This window comes from Rousettus aegyptiacus, unplaced genomic scaffold, assembly GCF_014176215.1.
Source record: "Rousettus aegyptiacus isolate mRouAeg1 unplaced genomic scaffold, mRouAeg1.p scaffold_m13_p_2, whole genome shotgun sequence".
NCBI lineage: Eukaryota > Metazoa > Chordata > Mammalia > Chiroptera > Pteropodidae > Rousettus > Rousettus aegyptiacus.
The window spans coordinates 166256108-166275766 of NW_023416295.1; the positions used below are offsets into that span (position 1 = coordinate 166256108).

Here is a 19659-nt window from a genome sequence, read left to right on the forward strand (position 1 = left end):
GGATTTTTTCCCCTTATGTTTTGAACACTTGGTGCCTAACTTGTAATCTGAGTAGATGATATATTTTAACAACAAAGTGTTACTGCTCTGAGTGCTGGTCAGGTACTTGATCTTCAAAGATAGCCTCTTATTTGAGGAATATTTTGCTTTTAAGACTTAAAGTACATAAAATTCAAGATTTATTTTTCCTACAACAAAAGGCAAAACACAAATGTCTTATATAAACAACTATAGAAACATGCTATAGTGACAAAGTAAAATCTGAATCACAACACAGAAATAAAACACTTGGTATCTACAGAAAATATTTCAGAATATTGCCAATGTCTTCCTGCTTTTAAAAAAATCTGTTTTGCATTTAATGAAATGGCTTGGAATGTTATGTGCTGCAAGAATATTTTGAGTCCTACATACATGTGAAAATTTTTTTTGCTATATATCTATTGTCTTTTTTTCCCATCACAGTGAAGAAAATTCATTCAATATGATTTTCCAGAGGCCAAGTCACCTTTAGTAGCTTGATGTATAGGTTAAGGATTGGGGCTGTTGACATTCTGTGGTATTGTGTAATATCTAAATTATAGATCAGCTTTTTAAAACAAGGGTCCACTAGATGCCATATGGCTTTTATTGAATCTGGGCTGAAAGAGTCACCTTGAAGTTTTGATGGGTCCAAATAGATCCTAATTCTCCAGTATACCTCTTTGTGTCCTTGTAACGTGTGTGTGTGTGTAGTGGGTGTGGGAAGACATAGTGATGACCAAAAGCACCGAATAAAGCAATGAGTTTTCAGAGTGCAGTCATATTCGAGTGGTCCTCGAGAGGTCCACGAATAGTGCTGGTGTCCTGCAGACACAGGTGCTGCTCTCCAAACTCGCCTCGGACTTCCTGGCATGGGTTATAAGTCTCTCTCAGTGCAGTGTGCCATACACCTAAATTTGCAGTCCTCCTACAATAGTTTATTCTAAATTCTTAATACAGGCCTCAAAGCTTTTCCTCCTGAATAGCTAACTTTATAGTTAGAAGCTTGTAAAATCCTACAGGTTTTCATTAGGCGGAGACTGTTCAGCTGTGTATTATTGCTGGTGTATAATGAGAACGAAATCATGGTTTGGCAATAGCCCAATCACTGATTTTCTGACATCACTTTTATATACTGTGATGGAAAGAAGGTAGTTTAGAGGGCCATTTTAGTAGGATGTCATTCTTCATCATAGGCTTGTAGCCTTGATGACTTACTGCGATATCTTCCCCCCTCCCCCTTTAGTTATTTTTATTAGCAGGAACTTGCTTCCTCCACCCCCACCATCTTTGTTTATAAATGAAAGATCCAGTTTGGCATGATGAGATCAATTCATGGAAGGTATCCTCTTTCCAACTTGTGATTTTGTGATTACGATGTGAAAACAGTTGAATTCTGTCCTCTTCCACTCTTGCTTGGCTCTCCCAATTCCCGAGATCTCTCTGCTTAGCCTAATGCCTCCAATTCTTATTCTGATGGAGCTGGACCCTCTGCCCTCTGCCCTTTATACTCAAGGGCCCAGGACCATGCTTTGTCTTTCTCCTACCCTGGCAATAGCTGCCAAATCCCAGAGCCTCTGAGAGAAGCCAGGCGGGTCCCAGTTCCCTGCTGTGCTGTAAGCACAGGCGTGGTTAATGCGCCTTTAGATGGTCTCCAGTGGACTGCGAAAGATGTGGGCTGGATGTTACTGGGAAGTAACAGGTCGTGTGAAAGGTTAAATCCTGACTTAAATGTCTCTCCTGCGATTCCCCAAGAGGTCATAGCACTTTAATTTCTGCTATTTCATAGCAAAATGTGTGAAATGTTAACTTGCTTCTGCTCTCTCTAGACCACAGAGGGTAAATGCTTAAAACATGAGTGTTTGGAAAATTGAAATTAAAAGGTGGACCAATCAGAATACAAATAATGAGAGGGATTTAGGATTTCAAAGGGTGAACATACACACGCTGTAGAAGGAATGTTTAGTTTTAGATCGGTTTTCCGTTACAGGAATGCCTAATTTCCAAAAACGTTCCCCAGACATGTTCGTCTTTTCCTCTCGGTCTGCCAGTTGAGAGAGAGGAATATAGATCTAAGTGACCAGGTGTCATTTATTTTGGCCGCATGTTTCGTGTGTGAAACACAAGGGAGCCCCTGTGCTCTGTATGTATCATGTTTGGTTAATGGACTGATCTGGCCTGCTTTGTGCCCAGCCTTCCCATTTGTGACCAAACCGAACGTGCTGCCTTCTATGGGAGTCGAAATATTAGAGCAAAACTCCGAATTTAATTAGTGACTGCTTAGGAGTGTAAGACAGCTTTGACACTTGTCAGTATAGTTCCTAGCCAGCTGCTTGGCTCTCCAGGATAAAGGAAACCATCCAGTCCAGGTGTTCTTAGGTGCTCTTAGGCCTCGAGCCATTCCCGCATCATGAAGTCACTGCTTCCACCTGTGAGGCTGACCTGACCACACCAGCTTAAACAGGCTCTAACCTGCATCCTTTCACCGATCCTAAACACAAAACAAAATGAGCTACCAACCTGTCTCATGAGGCTGGGTAAAGCACACAGGCTCAGCCTGCTCTCCAGCACTGTCGGGCAGGTCCTGAAAGGTCACTATGTGTGCCTGCGGGCTGGCTCCCACTGGGCTCTGCTGTGGCCTGTGTGCTCCGTGTGCTGCTCCATGGGACGCCTTGGTCCCGGGTCTCACTGCACGGGCTTCGGTATCGTCCTGCTCTGCTCAGCACAGCCTGTCTGATGCTGACACTTGGTTCCTGGCCGTGGCAGCCGTGCGGTCAACTCATTTCCACGTGGGCCATGCTCCCCACAGGGTGCTTCTCGTGGGCCCCTGATTCTGCTGACTCCCATCCTCTTCAGACTCAGTTTAGAGTCTGAAACCTCTTTCTGAGGGTAAAAAAGCTGCCACAGATTTTCTTCAGCCTCTAATCTCATTTCACTAACCTCTTTTGGTTCGATTTTATTCCTGGGCAAATGACTTCTTCGCACTGACATCCTTAGAAAAATAGCCTTTTCCTTCAATCTTATCACTTTGTTTACATTTTACATCCATCCTAAACATGCCCTGACCACCTACTGTGTGCCCCAGAGATGCGCTCTCGGCTCTACTCCACTAGCTCACTGACGAGATGCCTGCATCAGCTTGCTTTCTCCGTGAACTCCTTTCACAGCAAATGCAAATGGAACCTTCTAGAAGGTAGTGGACGTCTAGGCTCCTGGGGTGTGTGAAGACCCATGGCCCCAAATTGTGGAGAGGTATTGCTAAGTGCCAAAGACCGCACATTGGGGGAGGGTGTGGCGATGATGAGAACAAGAGAACGTAGGGACTTGATGGCTGAGAGGATTATGTCCCCGTGTCCCTGGAAAGCTGATTAAACATCTAATTAATCTACGGAGCCATTTTATCAGGCTGCCAGGAGGAAGAGCTGGAAGAAGTTATTTTCTCTGGCTGGCGGAGGTGTCCCCTGAGGCCGCATGTTTAAATCCTACTCATTGTGTACCCATTGGCACAAAACAGATCATTGTCGCGGTTTGGCCTCGGCAACTCAGCTCGGAGGGAAAATGCTAGCCTTTCTTTGGGTGCAAGTGGTGAAATGAAGCAAAAGAGCCAACAAACAGAACCTTCCAGAATCTCTCCAGGGCGGCTCCCCTCTCGCCCTGGCTCCTTGTCCTTCCCCGTGTTGAAAATGTCAGCTATTAAGGTTCGCTGTGTGGAAGGAACGTGCTAGCCTATGTGAGGACCGGCCCGTGGGGGGGTCTGCGGTTTCCACAAGAGCGTTCGTGCTCTCCACTCTCACACAGACCATGGGTGTGGGTTACAAACTAGCGTCGTGCCACAGCTTACGGGTGCACGGTTATGAAAATCAAGATAAAGGCCCGGCCTCGTAAGGGAGTCTGTGCTACTGTAGTGGGACTGTCTGGGAGACACAGTTTAGATGCTGAGACGTTTTTAGGGACAAGGGACACAATGTAGGAAAATGGGAAAAGTTAAGCCGCCCGGCCATTGTTCACGGAGCCTCTAGTTTTGCCCACCAAAGGAGTGGGGCCCTGGCCATTAAGGAATCCGCACCAAGGCTGTTCCTCGTGTCAAGCCTCCTCACACTCAGCTCACACACAGCTCGGCTCAGGCCGCTGGTCTGACATCGCTATGCGTGCAGAGCACTGGCGGAGACCGACACAGTTACAGGTTTGGGCCTTGTGACCAGAAATTCTGACTCCTTTGGTCTGAAATGAAGCGAGCTCTGCTCTTGGCCACGGCCCACCCTTTGAGAAGCGTGGTCTAGCCTATTGCCGATTTGTCGTCTGCTTGAGCTAGCTGTATTTTATCACTAAATGAGAAGCGGGTGAGGTGGTTTGGGCTTCTTCCCAACTTATTCTCCACCACGGAAAAGTGCCGACTGCCTCGGGTATTTTCCGTGATCTTAATCTCCTAAAACATGTGGCCTTTGTGGTGTTACCCCTGCCCTACAAGTTTTCTCTCATTTTTATAGCTCCAGGCCAAGGTCACTCAGTTATCCCTCCCTCCCTCCCTCCCTCCCCTGTGAACAGTGAAGGGCGGACATGTCTCAGGCTGCATGGGGGTAACATGGCTCTGTCCTGATCCCCTGGCCTCTTTTTGGGACCAGGAGGCTGGTTCTGGCACCTACAATGTTTCTAGCACCAGGTGCTCGGTGACGTGGGGCACCGCCTCTCCCACGTGGCCCCGGGGAGGCAGTCTGATGTAGGGGAAACAGCACTGGCGGGGGAATCGGGGGTACGTTTTCCAGCTCTGCAGTTAACTTGTTGAGTCAAGTTTGGGTTAAACATAAAGCTAACACACCTTCACTGCGGGAATCCCAAAAGCCTACCAATCTCAAAAGAAAAACAGGCAAACGGCGTTTCCTAAACACGTTTGGCCACGGAACGCTTTGTAACTGAGTTACCTACCAAACGCTGTACAGTTTGCGAAAATGCTGACCTAGCAGTTACTATCATCGTGTGTTCTGACCCCACGTCATTGATCCGCCCGTTCTCTCTGGCTCCTCCTGCATCCCTGAGGAGGAAACGTTCCTGGTGGGACTTTAGAGCGAGTCCCTGGTGATGTAACAGGACGGGTGAGAAGCCTTAACCTAGGTCCTTCCTTGGGAAGTCGAGGGCATCTTCCTCTTCTGGGAGCGAATGAGGATTCCTGAGAGAGCCTGTGGTCCACTCGTGGCTGTCCATTCTGGGTGCAAGCAGCTTCCCAGAGTTTCTCTCTCTGTCCTCCCTCCTTTGCCTTTCCTTTCCTTGCCTTTCCTTCCTTCCTCCTTCCCTCCCTCCCTCCCTCTTTTCTTCCTTCCTTCTCCCTCTCTTTCTGTTGTGTTCTGAAAGGCCCCACTTTGTCACACAGGATCTGGTTTCTTTCCTTTGGCCTCAAGATCCCACTGGTGGCCAGGCGTGATGGGGCCTTTGCCTGCCTGGCCTGGGGGGCGGTCTCTTGAGCCTGGATGGAACTAGCGTGGGCAGGTGACTTGTTCACCTGGCTGGGCTTCTCTCCTTTTATTTGCAAAACACTGTCATAAGATTATTGCCTCCCACATTGCTGAGGTCCGACAGCAGTGTCTGCGTTTGATGGGGGTGGGGCGAGGCCGAGAGGGGCCTTCTCCCAAAGGCAAGCAAGACACTAACAAGAGATGTGAAAACTAGCCACACAGAGACGTCTCACTGGGTTGTCCGAGGCAGGGGAGCAAGCATCGGGGTGGGCAGGTGCCGCCTGTCGTCAAGGCCCATTCTGAGGAACCTGGAGGCTCTCAAAGGCCCACTGCTCAGTCGGACGATGCTGGAATGTCACGGTGAAGGAAAGTGGGGGCATGTATCGATACTCAGTTCAGGGTCAAAGGCATTTAGAAGGTGTGTTCTCAGGCCCTCCATTCTGTTCCCGTCAGGAACAAGGCCGAGAAGGACGATGAGGCAGGATGGCGAGGGGCCCGCAGAGCGTGGCCCTCCGCCCCACGGCACAGGGCTAGTCGGAGAACAGGCTGGCGAAGGACTTCCTCAGGTTGCGGATGGTTTCGGCCTTGGCCTCATCCTCACTCGGGGGCCCGCGCTGGGACGTGTCGGACGTGCTGAGGCTGTTTGTCAGGGACTGGGATTTGCTGAAACAGAAAGGCAGGGGACTTGGCGCGTGACGAGACCTGGAACTCGGGGAAATGAGTCGCGAGGTGCTTGCCCAGAGGCCAGGTGGGTGAGCCTGGTCATCACGAGGAGGTGAAGGCCAGGAACCAGGCCTTCCAACGCTTACGCGATCCTGGGTGAATTGCACGCATTATTTAATTGGCAGGGTGGTTATGGCTTCCTCCTTTTTCAGATACAGAAACTGGGCTCACCTGAAGTAACAGTGGGGCACCCAAAGCGCGCATTTCCCCCCACTAAACCAGGCTGCTCGGCTGGCGGGCCTTACTGGGGTGACTTGACTACTTTCCTGCCCATGTGTCCAAACCCACTTCGTAAACTGTGAAGTGCTGTGTCAACGTCAGGTGTGGCTGCTCCTCCTGTATTCTCCGGCACACGGAGGCCTGTGTTCTGGACCCCCTTCTGCATCTGTCCCCTCTGGCCTCAGGCAAGTAATCTGGCGCTAAGGGCCTCATTACCTCATCAGTGTGGGGGTGTCTGTCTCGCCCACCTTCAGGGCTTTTTCTGGCTCTGTCACTCTGGGATTCCATTCCTACCTCCTCTCTGAAGCCCTCATTGCTGATTCCAGCCCATTTTGGAATCCTCACGGTACCTGCTGTTTGAACCACAGCTCAGTACTAGGTGGCAGAGGTGTAGAGATGAATAGAATTCAAGCCCTGCTCTTAAGAGACCCACAGTCGAGTGGAGGTGACAGAGAAAGAGATGATATAAATATGTCACAGTTCAGGAGATCCACACACAGTCTTGTCATCACTATAAAAGATCAAAATGCCCTTCAAAATAGAGACGCTCTTTTACCCCTTAAATCGCTTATTTCGCACAGGGTCTTATTCAGGACTAGGGGCAGAGTAAGCATTTGAGAAGTATCTGCTGACTTGAATGGAACCAAAAAATACATTAGCACAACAGCCTGGGAGATCTAAGTGTTTCTAGCTTGATTACTGTAAGGTCAGTGTCCAAACCTGCCGTAAGTCCCAAAGCCCTGGCTTGTCCTGTGATTAGCTGGGCTGACTCTTTTCCCATGGAGTAAGGTTGCCACAGATGTGCTATACTGTGCCAGCAAAGAAACACTAACTGTGCCTCTAATCCTCATGATAACCCTGGGCGGGGAAGCAATATTGTCCTCATTTTGCAGGTGAGGAAGTCAAAGTTGTGTTAACTTCAACAGAGAGGTGAAGTAATTTTTCCGAGGTCATGCAGCTTTTAAGTGGTAGAGCTGGAATCTGAACCCAGGCAGTCTGACTCTAGAGTCTGGGCTGCTGACCACTGAGCCACACTGCCTGGGGGTCTACTTGCTGATGTCTATCAAACCAAAAGTACATTTATCCTTCGACCCAAGAGTACCACTTCAGGTATTTTCTCTGCAGATGATCCTGCACACAAGAAACAGCATGTGCTCAAGGTTATTCACTGCAGCCTTCTTGGTAAGAGCAAACCAAGTTTCTATTTATGGTGGGTTGGTTAGATAAATTATATGACCGCTATACAGTGGAATACCATACAGTCGTGAAAAAGAGACCGTTTTAGTGAATTGTGTGGAAGAGCTCCAGGGTTTATTGTTAAATGTAAAAATCAAGGAGCAGACTGGTATGGAGAGCGAATGCCATCGTTTGTGTAAAAAAGTGCATGGTGGGAGGGAATGAGAACATATATTTTTATTTGCATAAGAAAACACTGGAGAAACACAAGGAACTAACAAAAGGGGTTACTTCTGGGGAGCAGAGGGCAGGAAAGCATTGGATGGGAATGAGGCGTGAGTCAGGTTTTTCAATGCACAGTTTCGACACAGTCGATACCTTTAGATCTTTGTGCCATGTGAATGTATTACCTGTTTAAAAATTTATAGTTAGCATAATCCATGGACTAAATGTCTTGTGTTCAATCTTAGATCTTCTACTTAATAACAGTGGAAATGTTGGCAAGTTATTTAATCTTTCTCCTGTTTAATATTATCCCCATCTTGAAGTGGGGAAAATAATAGTTATTAACTCCTAAGCTTGTGAGAATTAAAAAAAAAAAAAAAAAAAAACCAACCAGCTAGGTAAAGTGCTTGCCACATACTAAGGAGATAGTAGATGTGAAAATTGGTGATCAATGTTGGTGTTTATGGTTTAAGGAAGGGAGACGTTTTCCGAAGAACACTCCTTCGGGACCTCTCTTTCCGACCTTAAACTAAGAGATGGGCTTGAGAGGGAAGAGGATGTGCATATGTATCTTGTGGTAGGCTGTTTACAAAAATGATGGCCAACAATTCTTCCCGTCCCTGCAGTCTGGCCTTTTGCAACATGACTTCATAGGTCCTCCCATCGAGTCTGTTTTCCCAGCTCTTGAGTCTGGGCTCGGCTCCGCGACGCGCTTTGACCAAAAAGCACGCGACGGAATGAAGCGACATGGTGAGGCTTCTAAGGCTGGGCCTCGGGAGGACCTGCGGCTTCCACTTTGGCCCTTTCGGAATATAATTGCACCACGTGAGGAAGCTGCGCCCAGCCCACTGGACGATGAGGCCCGTGGAAGGAGAGAGAGACCCGGCCGGCAGCCAGCACCGGCAACCAGATGTGCTGGTGAGGCCTTCTAGAATCACCCAGCCCTAGTTAAGCTGCCAGATGACTGTAGCGTTATGAGCGATCCCGGGAGATTAGGGTTGCTAGATACAGTAAATAAAGATACACGGCACTCAGATCAGTCTGAATTTCAGATGAAAAACAAATACTTTTTAAAGCGTAAGTATACCCCATGCGATACGTGAGGACACACTTACACTGAGAATGATTCATTATTTATCTGAAATTCAAATCTAACGGGACACCCTGTGTTTTATCTGGTGACTCTACAGGAGACACCTGCAGAAGCACCTCCCAGCTGAGCCGAACTCGGAACGAATCGCTGAACTGAGTGATTACGAACAATTAAAGCGGTTGTTTCCTGAAGCCGCTAAGTTTGGGGGTAGTTTGTTACGCGGCGAGAGATAACCAACGCATGTATATCTGGGGGATCATGGCGGGGCCCGATCTACATTCTTGCCTTGCTGGGCCCTCTGCCCCACCCCAAATTCCATCCTCTAGGCCTCCTTCCACCCATTTAAAGCCTGGGTGAGGCCTCAAGTGGGCCTTTGTCTCTGAGTCTCTGACCTCGAGGCAGCCCAGCTCTGCCCACGCCGCACCTCCACCTATACCCTTCCCAGTCCCAAAGCACTTACTTGAGATGGGGGTGGGGTGGTGCTGGCTTCTTGGGCTCTTCACCCTGTTGGGAGGGGCTGCGGCCTTGCAAGGGGGGCCGCGGCTGCGAGGTGAGGGTGGCGCCTGGCTTGGAAGCCTGGTTTGGAGAGCTGCCACTGGCTGCCCGGGACAGCTGTGGAGAACCCGGCGATCTCTGCTGCTGCGGGGATCCGGACTGGGGGCTCACGGGCTGCTGGCCTTGCGGGGAGAGCCGCTGTTGGGAGGGGCTTCCAGATCTCGGCGGCTGAGGAGACTGAGCTTGGCGAGGGCCCCCTACAGGGCGAAAAAATTATTACATTCAAGTTTTTCTTGGGTTAAATATGGCTGCGCGAATGTTGCTTCAAGGATTTTTACTACAGTGTTTTTTTTTTTTTTATAACGGTAAAGAATTGAAGGCAATATAAATGCCTAGATACTTAGGAACATCAAGAAACATGCGGTTAACGCCCATGCCACCCTGAACAGGCCCGATCCTGTCCGATCTTGGAAGCTAAGCGGGGTCGGCCTGGTTAGTACTTGGATGGGAGACCACCTAGGAAGACCAGGTGCTGTAGGTGTAAAAAATAAAAAAATTAAGGGATTATAAGCTGACAAGGTCCTTGCAATCTGTGAGGTCAACAAAGTGTTGCCTCGCCTTAAAAAAAAAAAAAACCATCCATATGATAGAATATGCCGTGGTCATCCTGCATGTGGCAGAATAATATTAAATAAAATGGGATATTGTAGATGTCTGCTAAATAAATACTGCCGAACAAAATCGAGCAGCTTATAAAATAGTGCCGTACAGGTGTTTTTTTTTTTTTTTTTTGCATTTTGGCATATATAAAGCTATGTAAAAAAAGAAAGCCTGGAAGGTTATACACTAAAATCGGTGTGTCCCAAACTTTTATGTGCGTACGAGTCATAGGGGCACCTTGTCAAAGTAAAGGGTCTGATCCAGGAGGTTCAGGTGGTGTTACGAACCGAATTGTGTTCCTCCCAAATTTATATGTTGAAGTCCTAACCCTCAATGTGACTATTTTTGTAGATAGGGCCCTAAAGCAGCTAATTATTGTTAAACGAGGTCTTAAGGGTGGGGCCCTAACCCAGTAGGCCAGGTGTCCTTAGAACAGAGACGCCACGGGCATGCCCGCAGAGGAAAGGCCGTGTGAGGACACTCTGGGGAGGTGGCCTGAGAGAAGTTTCCACCCCATTGGCATCCTGATCTTGGACTTCCAGCCTCCAGAACTGTGAGAGGTACACGTCTGCCGGGCGCTCGGTCACGGTGTCCTGTCACGGCAGCCCGAGCTGACTAATACAGGCAGGGTCCATGATCCGCGTTTCTAACGGGCCCCAGGTGAGGCAAAGCGTGGCATATGCTCACCGTGCTTTGAGTCTTGAGTCACAGAGCGATGATTACAAAAGAGGTGGGATTTATGAAGGACGCTAATTCTCTTCCTTGGCACGCTGATGTTTTCCACAGTGAACATGTATTACTTTCGAAACAATGCAAAGAATTATCCTTAACTCATGGATTGCTCTCTCATCTTTTCTAAGAACTTTCAAAAGCAATATATCGTTTGACTCAGACAGAGGCTGGTAGGGAAGACACCATTCTTCTCATCCCGCTGAGGTGGAAGCCAGCCTCATCAAGTGTCAGAACTAGGAGTGGCCACAAGCTCACGGAAGATCTTGGCTTCCCCCTGTCACTGCACAGAGCACATAGTCACTGGCAAGCAAAGGGGCATCATAAGCTTGGGATGTCTTAGCCACCCAGAAGTGACCTCTAGTGGAATTCCAAGGTGCACCCTCCTCACCCTCAAATCTGGGGTGCAGATAGGCTGGCTGCCTGCTGGTCCCTTCTCCCTAGGATCCACCTGCTCCGGGGACAGTGGGTAATGCCCCGTGGTATTCTCACCATGCGTTTGTTGAGACCACTTTAGAGAGGTTAGGAGGCTGAGGGTTAGAAGGGGCCTCGGCCCATCTCTGTAGCCCTTCCACCATGTGGCCTCCGCTTGCTCAAGCCTCCCCAGTCTCTCCTGACAGCGACATGACATAACACCGGTCCTGTCCCGGCCTTGGGCTGGGCATCCTCACAACACCTCTCTGGGTCAGGCATCATCAACAGCTCCGTGTTTACGAAGAAACTGAGTCCCAGGTACTTTGTGACTTGCTCAATATTGGGGAAAACCAAGACTCAAACCTAGATCTTTTTGACTCAAAAGTCCTGTCTTTCTTTTCTTCCTTCCTTCCTTTTACCACACCACACGGGGCTGGCCTGAGTCCTCGCATCTTCGTGTGAATTAAGAAAAGGTGCTCGCCTTCAGTGGAGGCGGCTCTGAGTGAGGCGCAAGGGGATCGCGGACGAGATTTCAGCCAACGTCCCCCTGAGTCATGGCCTCAGATGGTCACTTCTGCAGAGGGCATGGCCTCTTCATGCCCGGTGGCCCTGCCACCACACTGGCACCAAGAGCCCCAGGTCCTGACTCGGGCCTTGCCGTTAGTGCGTTAGCTGACTGTGGGAAGTCCCTTCTCTCTGGGCTTCTGGGCCCTTGTTTGTAGAAGGAGGTCGCTGGAGCAGCCGTCAAACGTCCCTCCCACTCGGGTCGTTTTCGGGGGCCCGCCGCACTGTCTGAGTGGGACCGAATGGCGGCCCCATCCAGCAGCTGATTGCACACGGCTTCAATTCGTTCTTTACGTCTTCCGTGGCCGTGCCTCACAGTAGATCGGAGGATTCGTGTATCTCAAAACAAACACCTGCAGGGCCGGGCAGGTACTTACATAAATAAAGCAGGCGAGTGTCAGAAAAATCCCATGGCTTTAAAAAAAAATTCCCATTTGAGATAAAAACATAGTCCGGACACCTATTTCTCTAAAGAGACGCAGCATAAAGAAAATTGCAACTGACGCTGCGTCTCTGTGGCGGGGACAACGGGGAGGTGGGGGACCTGAGGCTGATGGGCGAGTCCTTGCTCTGTCCAGCGGGCAGCTGTGACTAAACCTCAGGGGACAGCTGCTCTGTAGGAATTCAGGCCCATTGCTTCTAGAGCTCAGGCTCTATCAGGAGAAGCTGCAAATCTAGGTTTTAAAATGTTGGCTTCCTTTTTTGGTTCAACTCATTGCAGGTCAAAGAAAACATCTGTTTTCTACTTTTATCTTGTCTCCTCTCCCCACCCTCCCCCGATAAAATCTTGGAAAATCCAGACACTCACTCATTCACTGAGTCCCCTATTGTCCACCTGGAATTCATCAAGAGACACCCGCGTTATTTCTTTCAGCTTCTTGGCAAAGCAAACAACTTAGCACTTTTTATTTGAGCACATACAAAAAACATTAACTTATATATAGAGAGTATTTGCCTAAGCACAAGATGGGTGCTAAAAACGATGAGGCTTATTAAAATAAAGCTTCACTTTTACTGAGCTGAAAATAAACAGTGAGTTCAAAAACAAGTTAATAATGTGATCTCGTTATTTTGAGAACTCAATGAAAGCATTGTTTTTAAATTAGCCTTGTTATTTTTAATCCGAATGTTAATTCGACAAGCATTTTCTTTAATTATCTTAACTGGTTTTAAATGGATTGTTTTTCAACTCACCGAAAGTGTGTTTAGCCTCATGTCCCTTAAAATAATATCTCTTTATCAAGCATGTCTCTACTCTGGCCCAGAGAGGAAACCAGAATACAGTAGCTCTCTGTTTTAAAAGTGCTCCGTGCAACTGTGTTTTAAAGAGTGAGTCCTGGGCAGAGTGGGAAGGAAAGGGTAGGGCCGAGGCACAGGCAGGAGCCTCGCAGGGCGACGAATAAGTCATTTTTGAACATTTATCGCCGGGCAGGAGGGCAGCGGGGCCGTGTTAGTTATGAGGATCGTCAATGATGATCATTAAGAACAACGTGTAGATTACAATTGTTAGTAAGAAACAGGTCGTTAGTAGGAAATTTTAAATAGTAAAAGTTATATAAATGTTATTGATGGTCAGCTATTAGTAGTAGGAGCTAACGCCTACTAAGCGCCTCTGTGCTGGACGCCTCACCTGCATTATCGGATGCACAGGCTCTCTTATTTAAAAAGGGGGGCTGTGATTTCCTCCTTTATCATTGGGGAAACCGAGGCTCAGAAGAGTGATATAACTCGCCCAAGACTGCAAAGTACCGGGCCATGGAAGTAGATTCAACACATGTTTATCTGCTGAAGAACCCCAGAGTTCGTTTGTACACCGTTATATACATTATGCGGTTTCCCTTTTCTTAGCTGCTTTCTGCTTTTGCAAGAAGAGAAGTGTAGACAAATAAGATGAATGGGGGCATCTCGTCTCAGACCCGTGGAAGAGGAAGCCTTACATGCCCGAGGCTGATTTTCTCTGGAAGCGGTGCATCTGTTAACTTTAATAACAGCGACTCAGGGGGGCCACGACGTGATAGCGATGCTTTCTGTCTGATAGGTTTTAAAGCAAATCCTTAAACAACTGCTGCAAAACTGCCCCGCCCGGCTCCTTGATGCAAAACTGCTCTGAAGCTCCAAGCTGGCACTGGAGCAGTGACTGTGCCCGGGAGACCTTGACTGCAAGGGAGGACACGGGACACAGGCCGGTGTGTGAGGACACCGGGCAGCGGACCTTCTCAGAGAAGATTAGTGATTGCCATGATTTCTTGTCATCTCGTCCATAGTTTTTCCATTCCCTAAGAAATGCTGTCATTTAAATAGTAATGCTGGAACATCTTTTGAGGAAGAATTTCAATCGACAAGTTAATACGTAAAGTTCTGTTTGCTTTTTCTTCTTTTTTTCTTTTTCCCTCCCTCTAGCTGGTTGGCTCATAAATCTATAATCAGGCACCACCAGTGGCTAGCAAACGAACACTTTCTAGAAGGGCCGAAAGGCCAGACTTGTAAACCTGCCATTTTCTTGTCCTGCTTCCTTGGACAAAGCCTCAGCATCCGCTTCTGTGAAAAGGAAACATCGATGTTTTCCTTGCAGTGTGTGGGAGGCTGAAAATGAGAAAACAGATGGCAAGGTCTCTAGCACGGGGCCTGGCACGTCCGAGGTGCTTAATAAATTTACTCTCAGTCTTTCCCCCCTGACTTTAAGAGGGTGACAAACCTTGCAGTCTTACTCATTCTGCATGTAAAGCGAGGGCACATATTCTGGGGATAGAGGATTAAGAAGGATTTTTCCAGACTGCTTTCTGCAAATCACACACGGATCCCTCAGCGCATTTCGACATCCTTGCTGGGTGACTTCTCTGGGCTTGTCGCGGGTCCTACCTTGTGTGGGTGGGCGTGCCTGGGGCTGTCCCAGAGGAGGCCCCAGCTGGGCTGGCCCGGGGGATTTTGCTGGTTTAGCTTGCGGAGCCTAGAGCAGGAGAAAAGAAGCCTGTTGTGGTCACCACAGCCATGTACTTCCTGGGTGGGAGAGCGGGATTTACAAAGATCTTTGCATAATTGAAGCAAAACTTACATGGAGAGCACAATTCTTAAGTGCACAGCACATGTGCATACACAGGTGTGACCACTCAGATTGGGACAGAACCTTTGCTGCGGAGAGGGCCGCCCCGTGCCCCCTCTCAGCCAGCAGCCCCTCCAAGTACAACCATTACTCCGATGTCGATTATCATAGATTCAAGTTCTCGTGGGCAAAAGGGGGAGCAGGGTTTGACATCTACTTTACTGGAAGGCTGGGGAGCTAGCAAATTCTCTGGAGAATGATCTGGCAATCCATGGTGAGGGCTGCGGAGGGAGGAGCCGTGTGGGAGCTGGTCAAAGTTGGGGGGCGGGGAAATGAGAGACACCAGTCTCTGTTGACTGGTGCCCTGGGCTTGCACAAAGGGCATGTGTGTACACGGCCAGCACACACACACGGACACACACACACACACATGGACACACACACTCTGCTCCCTGGTAAGGCCCAGGATGGAGGGCACAGAGGGACAACCGACCTCTGACGTTAATAACCTCTGTCCACAGACACCAGGGGCCCATGTGAGACAAGGCTTTTCTTCCCAGAACGGTGGAGGGAGGAAGGGCCCCTCAGGGCAGGGTGGAGAAGCTCTCCCCCAAGCCCCACCTCCGTCCGCACCTCATTCTTTTCTCCCTAGGATGGTGCCTTTCTGGGGATACCTCCTTTGGACCTAGAGCCCCCCGCCCCCTCCCAGACAGCCTGACATTTCTTACGGCTACAAAGTCTCCTTTGTTCTTGAGGACCTTACCCAAGGCCTTAGGGGTGAGGGTACTGTGCCCCCCGGCATCAGGAATTGGCTCATTTTGGAGACAACGAGGTCGGCCATCAGCTGTTTGTCCTCTTCCACGTGCTCTCCGATCAGGGGCATCGAGCTGTCCATTACCTGCGGAGAGAAACGCCTTCTGAGGGACGCCCTTGCCTGGGAAGGCCGGCAGGAGAGCAGGCTCAGCGCTCAGCACAGAAGTGACCACTAGATGGCGATGTTCTCCGTGCAAAACACCCAGCCCAGCGCCTCCAGCTGGGAATGACCCCTCCCGAGACATCCAGCTCCCCGCAGTTCAGTCTAAGTCAACTCCCTGTATTCAGCTCAACGCAGTCTACACTCTCTGGACTACAGAAATGCGACAGAGGGCCAAGCAGCCTTTGCTGACCTTTTCTCCTGTTTTTTGGGGGAGCTGTTCTCCGCCCTCTCTTTTCCCACCTTGGCCCCTGCCCAAGGTCAGGGCTGGCTTCCTGAACTTTGGCCCAAGGGCAAGGCTTTCCAAAAAGCCGGAAGCAGTGGGGCGGGGGTTCGATTGTGACCAAAAAAAAAAAAAAAAAAAGACGCAGATGTTGGCGGGGTTCAGAGAGAAGAGGGACGAGCAAAGGCCCGCTCCCCAGGGCTCTGGCAGAACATAGCTGGGCGTGAAACCCATTCCCCCGGGAGCAGGCTGTTCCTCAAAGGGGCAAAGCACCATGGGACGGGTCATGTTTACCCACCCCGCTCTTTTTGCAGCTGGGGGACGGGGCCCAGAGGTGGGAAGGGACTTGCCTAAGGTCCCACAGGCCCAGCATCCAGGTCCTCTCCCTCCCACTTCACCCCTGGGGAATGGAGACTTTGTAGCCTTAAGAAATGTCAGGCTGTCTGGGAAGGGGCGTGGGCTATAGGTACACTGTCTCGTCTCCCTCTCCCTAAGCTCTGGGCTCCCGAGGTTCTTGCTCCCGACTAGGTGCTATGTACGCCGGTCCCTCAGCTCCCTCTTTACCTGGCTAGCTCACCTATCAGCAAACACCTGGCCTGTCGTCCTCTGGGAAGCCCTCTCTGCCTGAGCTCTGGCTGAGCAAGCTCTGATAAGCCACCTTTGTCTGTGCTCCCACTGCCCTGGCTCCCGTCGCCCTGCTGGAGGGCTTCGCCCGAAGCACCGTCGTGTCCCCTGAGCTCGCCTCTCCCTAACCAGACTCCGAGGCCCCGCGGATGAGCCCTGTGGCCCGTTAAACCACTGCGCCCTTGGAAATCACCCATTGAATGGGGGGAATGAAAAGTCCTTGCGATAAGTCCTGTTCTTAATGATAGGGAGGCTGATAAGCGCTATTTTTATTGAGCACCTACTACGTGCCAGGCGGGCACTGTTCTCAGCGCTAGGTGTGGATGATCTCACACAAATCTCAGAAGAGCTTTTTGAGGCAAGTGCTGCTATTACCTTCATCTCAATGATGAGGAAACTAGAGGTCAAAGAAGTGGTAAGTTCAAGGACACGTGGCCAGCAAGCCATGGTCTTGCTACTTCTCCCCAAGCACCGAAACAGTTCTCTGGGTAAGAACTAGGGACGAGAAACCTGGGTTCCAAGACTAGGTTCTTCTGCGGGCTTGCTGTGTGATGCTGGGCAGGTCACCTTTCCTCTGTGGGCTCACTGTTTTTCTCAGTTGTAAGCTGAGGGGCTTGGGCAGCTGTGAAGACCCTTCCAACTGGGACTTTTAAGGGCCTTGGAGTCTAAAGCACCCACTGTGGTTGGGAAGCTGAAAGATAAACTCAAGGATGTGAATGATGGCTCTAGTACAGCCCTGAAAACTGCCCTCAGACTGAGCTCCTTGTGGTTTGGGCCTGGGCCCTTGTCATCCCAGATCTCAGTACCTGTCACATGGACAGTTTCTCAGTCAATGTGGGCTGAGCTGGGTGATGACTGGGGAGCTCATCTAAATGTACACAGGCCTGCCCCTTCTCCCCCTGACCCTGCCCACCTCTCTGTGTTCTGGGTTCTGTTTCCTACATTCCCTGCAGTGGAAAACAGCCACCACAAAGAACCCGAGGTCAGGCATTTTGGAATCCCCATGGTGGACACGGCCCAAGGAAGTGGACACTCTGGGTCTCCCCAGGGGAAACATTTTTTCCAGTGAGCAATGCCATTCGCAGGACAGGTCATGGAGGACAAGTTCAAGGGTCTTCCCCCTGAACATTTCCCTTTGAGGATCTTCACAAAACATGTCACACAGATTTAATGTCCTCACCACAGAGGCGGCTGAAGAGATCGGTGTTTTTGGATCTCTTCTGCCTTCTTTTCCAGACTGAGGAAAAATACCTTTTATCTTCCTGGTAGCAAGTTCCTCATCTCCCTCGACTCCACCCTAAACCCAGAAGCAAGGAAAACAACTCCGCAATGTTTCTGAGAGAAAAATACCATCTGAAAAAGTCATCTTTTTTTTTCCTCCTCTGGAACATTTTTGAGTTTTTTTTTTTCTTTTTGTTTTTTGAAGTCCAAACTCTAAGTTTGCTTTTTTTTTTAAACATGAGAAATCTTTCATCCCTGACCGTTCTGAGTGTCTGGAGGCAGGGAGCCTGGGCCCATGAGCACAGAATTTTGTTTCCTAGGACTGAAAGTCGTGGAGACTCAGAGAGGCAGGAGCACAGGAGGGCAGAGAGGGTGCTAGGCAGGGAGAAGGGGCTGAGCTCACAGGACGGAGGGGAGGGGAGAGTCGCTCCTCTGTTGCCTGCAATCGCCTCTCTACGCAGGAGCTCTGGGAGGGGCCAGGAGGGGTCTCAAGAGATGCACTGCCCCAGGCCCGGGGCCCTCCGCCTGGCCTTGGGCTGAAGCCCTGGGGGTGCCTCAGGAAGGTGGGGCTCATTCCTCCGGGGAAGAGCCTGGAAGAGCCTGGCCCCGGCTGGGACGCAGGTGCGCAGGGTGGTCGTCCTGCTCGAGGCCCCTTCAACGTCTCCTTCGGGAAGGGCCACGGGGTAGGGGGGATTTCAGGTGTGGTGGCCACCAGAGCAAAAGCCATTCGCTCCTGCCCTTGAGGGGACCCTGTCCCCAGAGGGGGACCGAACCCGCGAGTGCAGAGGCAGCTCCTCTGTGGGGGCCGCCCGGCCCTTCCAGGTGAGGGGGCCGCGTCCACCGCCCGTCGGGGACTCGCTCCCCTTCGCCTCCAAGGGCGGCCGCTCCCTGGGCGCGGTGCGAATGCCTCTGAGCCGGCTCCCCGCGCCCGCCGAGTCTCCTGGTCCCGTTGCAGCAGGAGTCCCAGGGACGCGAGACGAGCCGGCTCCGGAGGTCTCCGGCCATGTGCTTCTCCAGGACCGGGCAGCCGCAGGGCTCTCCCTCCCGCGTCCTGGTCCAGCGTCCGCGCTGCCCTCTGCTGCCGGGCGACCAGCACCAGAAGCGGCTCTGGGGAGGGGGTGTGTGTGTGTGAGCCGATGGGAACCTGGGGAGAAGGGAGAACCCCGAGGCCAGAGGGGCATTTTGAGGGGAAGGCAGTGCAGAGTCGTGAGCTGGGATTGTGGGGGACACGGAAGGGGCCTCGAAGAGAGGGGAGAGGAGGGTGCGGGCCCAGGAGAGGCACAGAGGAGTCGGGGAGGGGAGCGGGGGATTGCGGGATCGGGAGAAGCACGGAGAGGAAGCTGGTGGCGGTGGGGGAGGGCACAGGACTACAGCGACAGGTGGGCGATGGTCCTGGAGGGCGGCCAGGGGTCGGGGCCCCCTGAGAGTCACCGGCTGCAGGAGGGCTGTGGGGCAGCTCCTGGAAGGACCCTCACCCCGCTCGAACTTCTCTCTTACAATTCCTGTCCCCACATCTGTCCTTCCAGTCAGCCACACCCCTGCGGGACCACGTCCCCTTCCCCAACCTTCAGTGCCCTGCTATTGCTTGCTTATCGTCCTTTTCGCCGCCAGGCTGCACATCCCACGTCTGTTTTGTGGCCCCGGAGCCGCACCCATGCCTAGCCCATGGGAGCCCGGAAGGACGTGTCTGTTGGGTGAACAGTCGATGGAAGCTCTGCACAGTGACTTTACACAGTCGGACACTGAGAAAATTTGAGAGGCCCAATGCGACAGGATCTTGCTGATGGCCTTGCCCCACCATGGGCCTTTGAG

General features: G+C 50.8%; 1 protein-coding gene and 1 pseudogene across 7 annotated transcripts in view; one reads left to right on the forward strand and one right to left on the reverse strand.

Moving 5' to 3' along the window:
- Positions 1–5732: 5732 nt before the first annotated feature.
- The window catches only part of SYN3 (synapsin III), a 400752-nt gene continuing 386825 nt past the window's right edge, over positions 5733–19659 (reverse strand). For 6 of the 7 annotated variants that reach the window (XM_036236074.1, XM_036236076.1, XM_036236073.1 and 3 more), the window contains 4 exons: positions 15570–15704; positions 14626–14713; positions 9365–9656; positions 5733–6131 (listed from right to left, as the gene is read on the reverse strand). In XM_036236074.1, coding sequence (XP_036091967.1) covers positions 5999–6131; positions 9365–9656; positions 14626–14713; positions 15570–15704 — 648 coding nt within the window. In that variant the 3' untranslated portion in view covers positions 5733–5998. Of the gene's footprint in view, positions 6132–9364; positions 9657–14149; positions 14350–14625; positions 14714–15569; positions 15705–19659 lie in introns of those variants that run through there. The other variant, XM_036236079.1, reaches the window with a different exon arrangement.
- On the forward strand, positions 9823–9940 carry LOC118614101 (annotated as a pseudogene).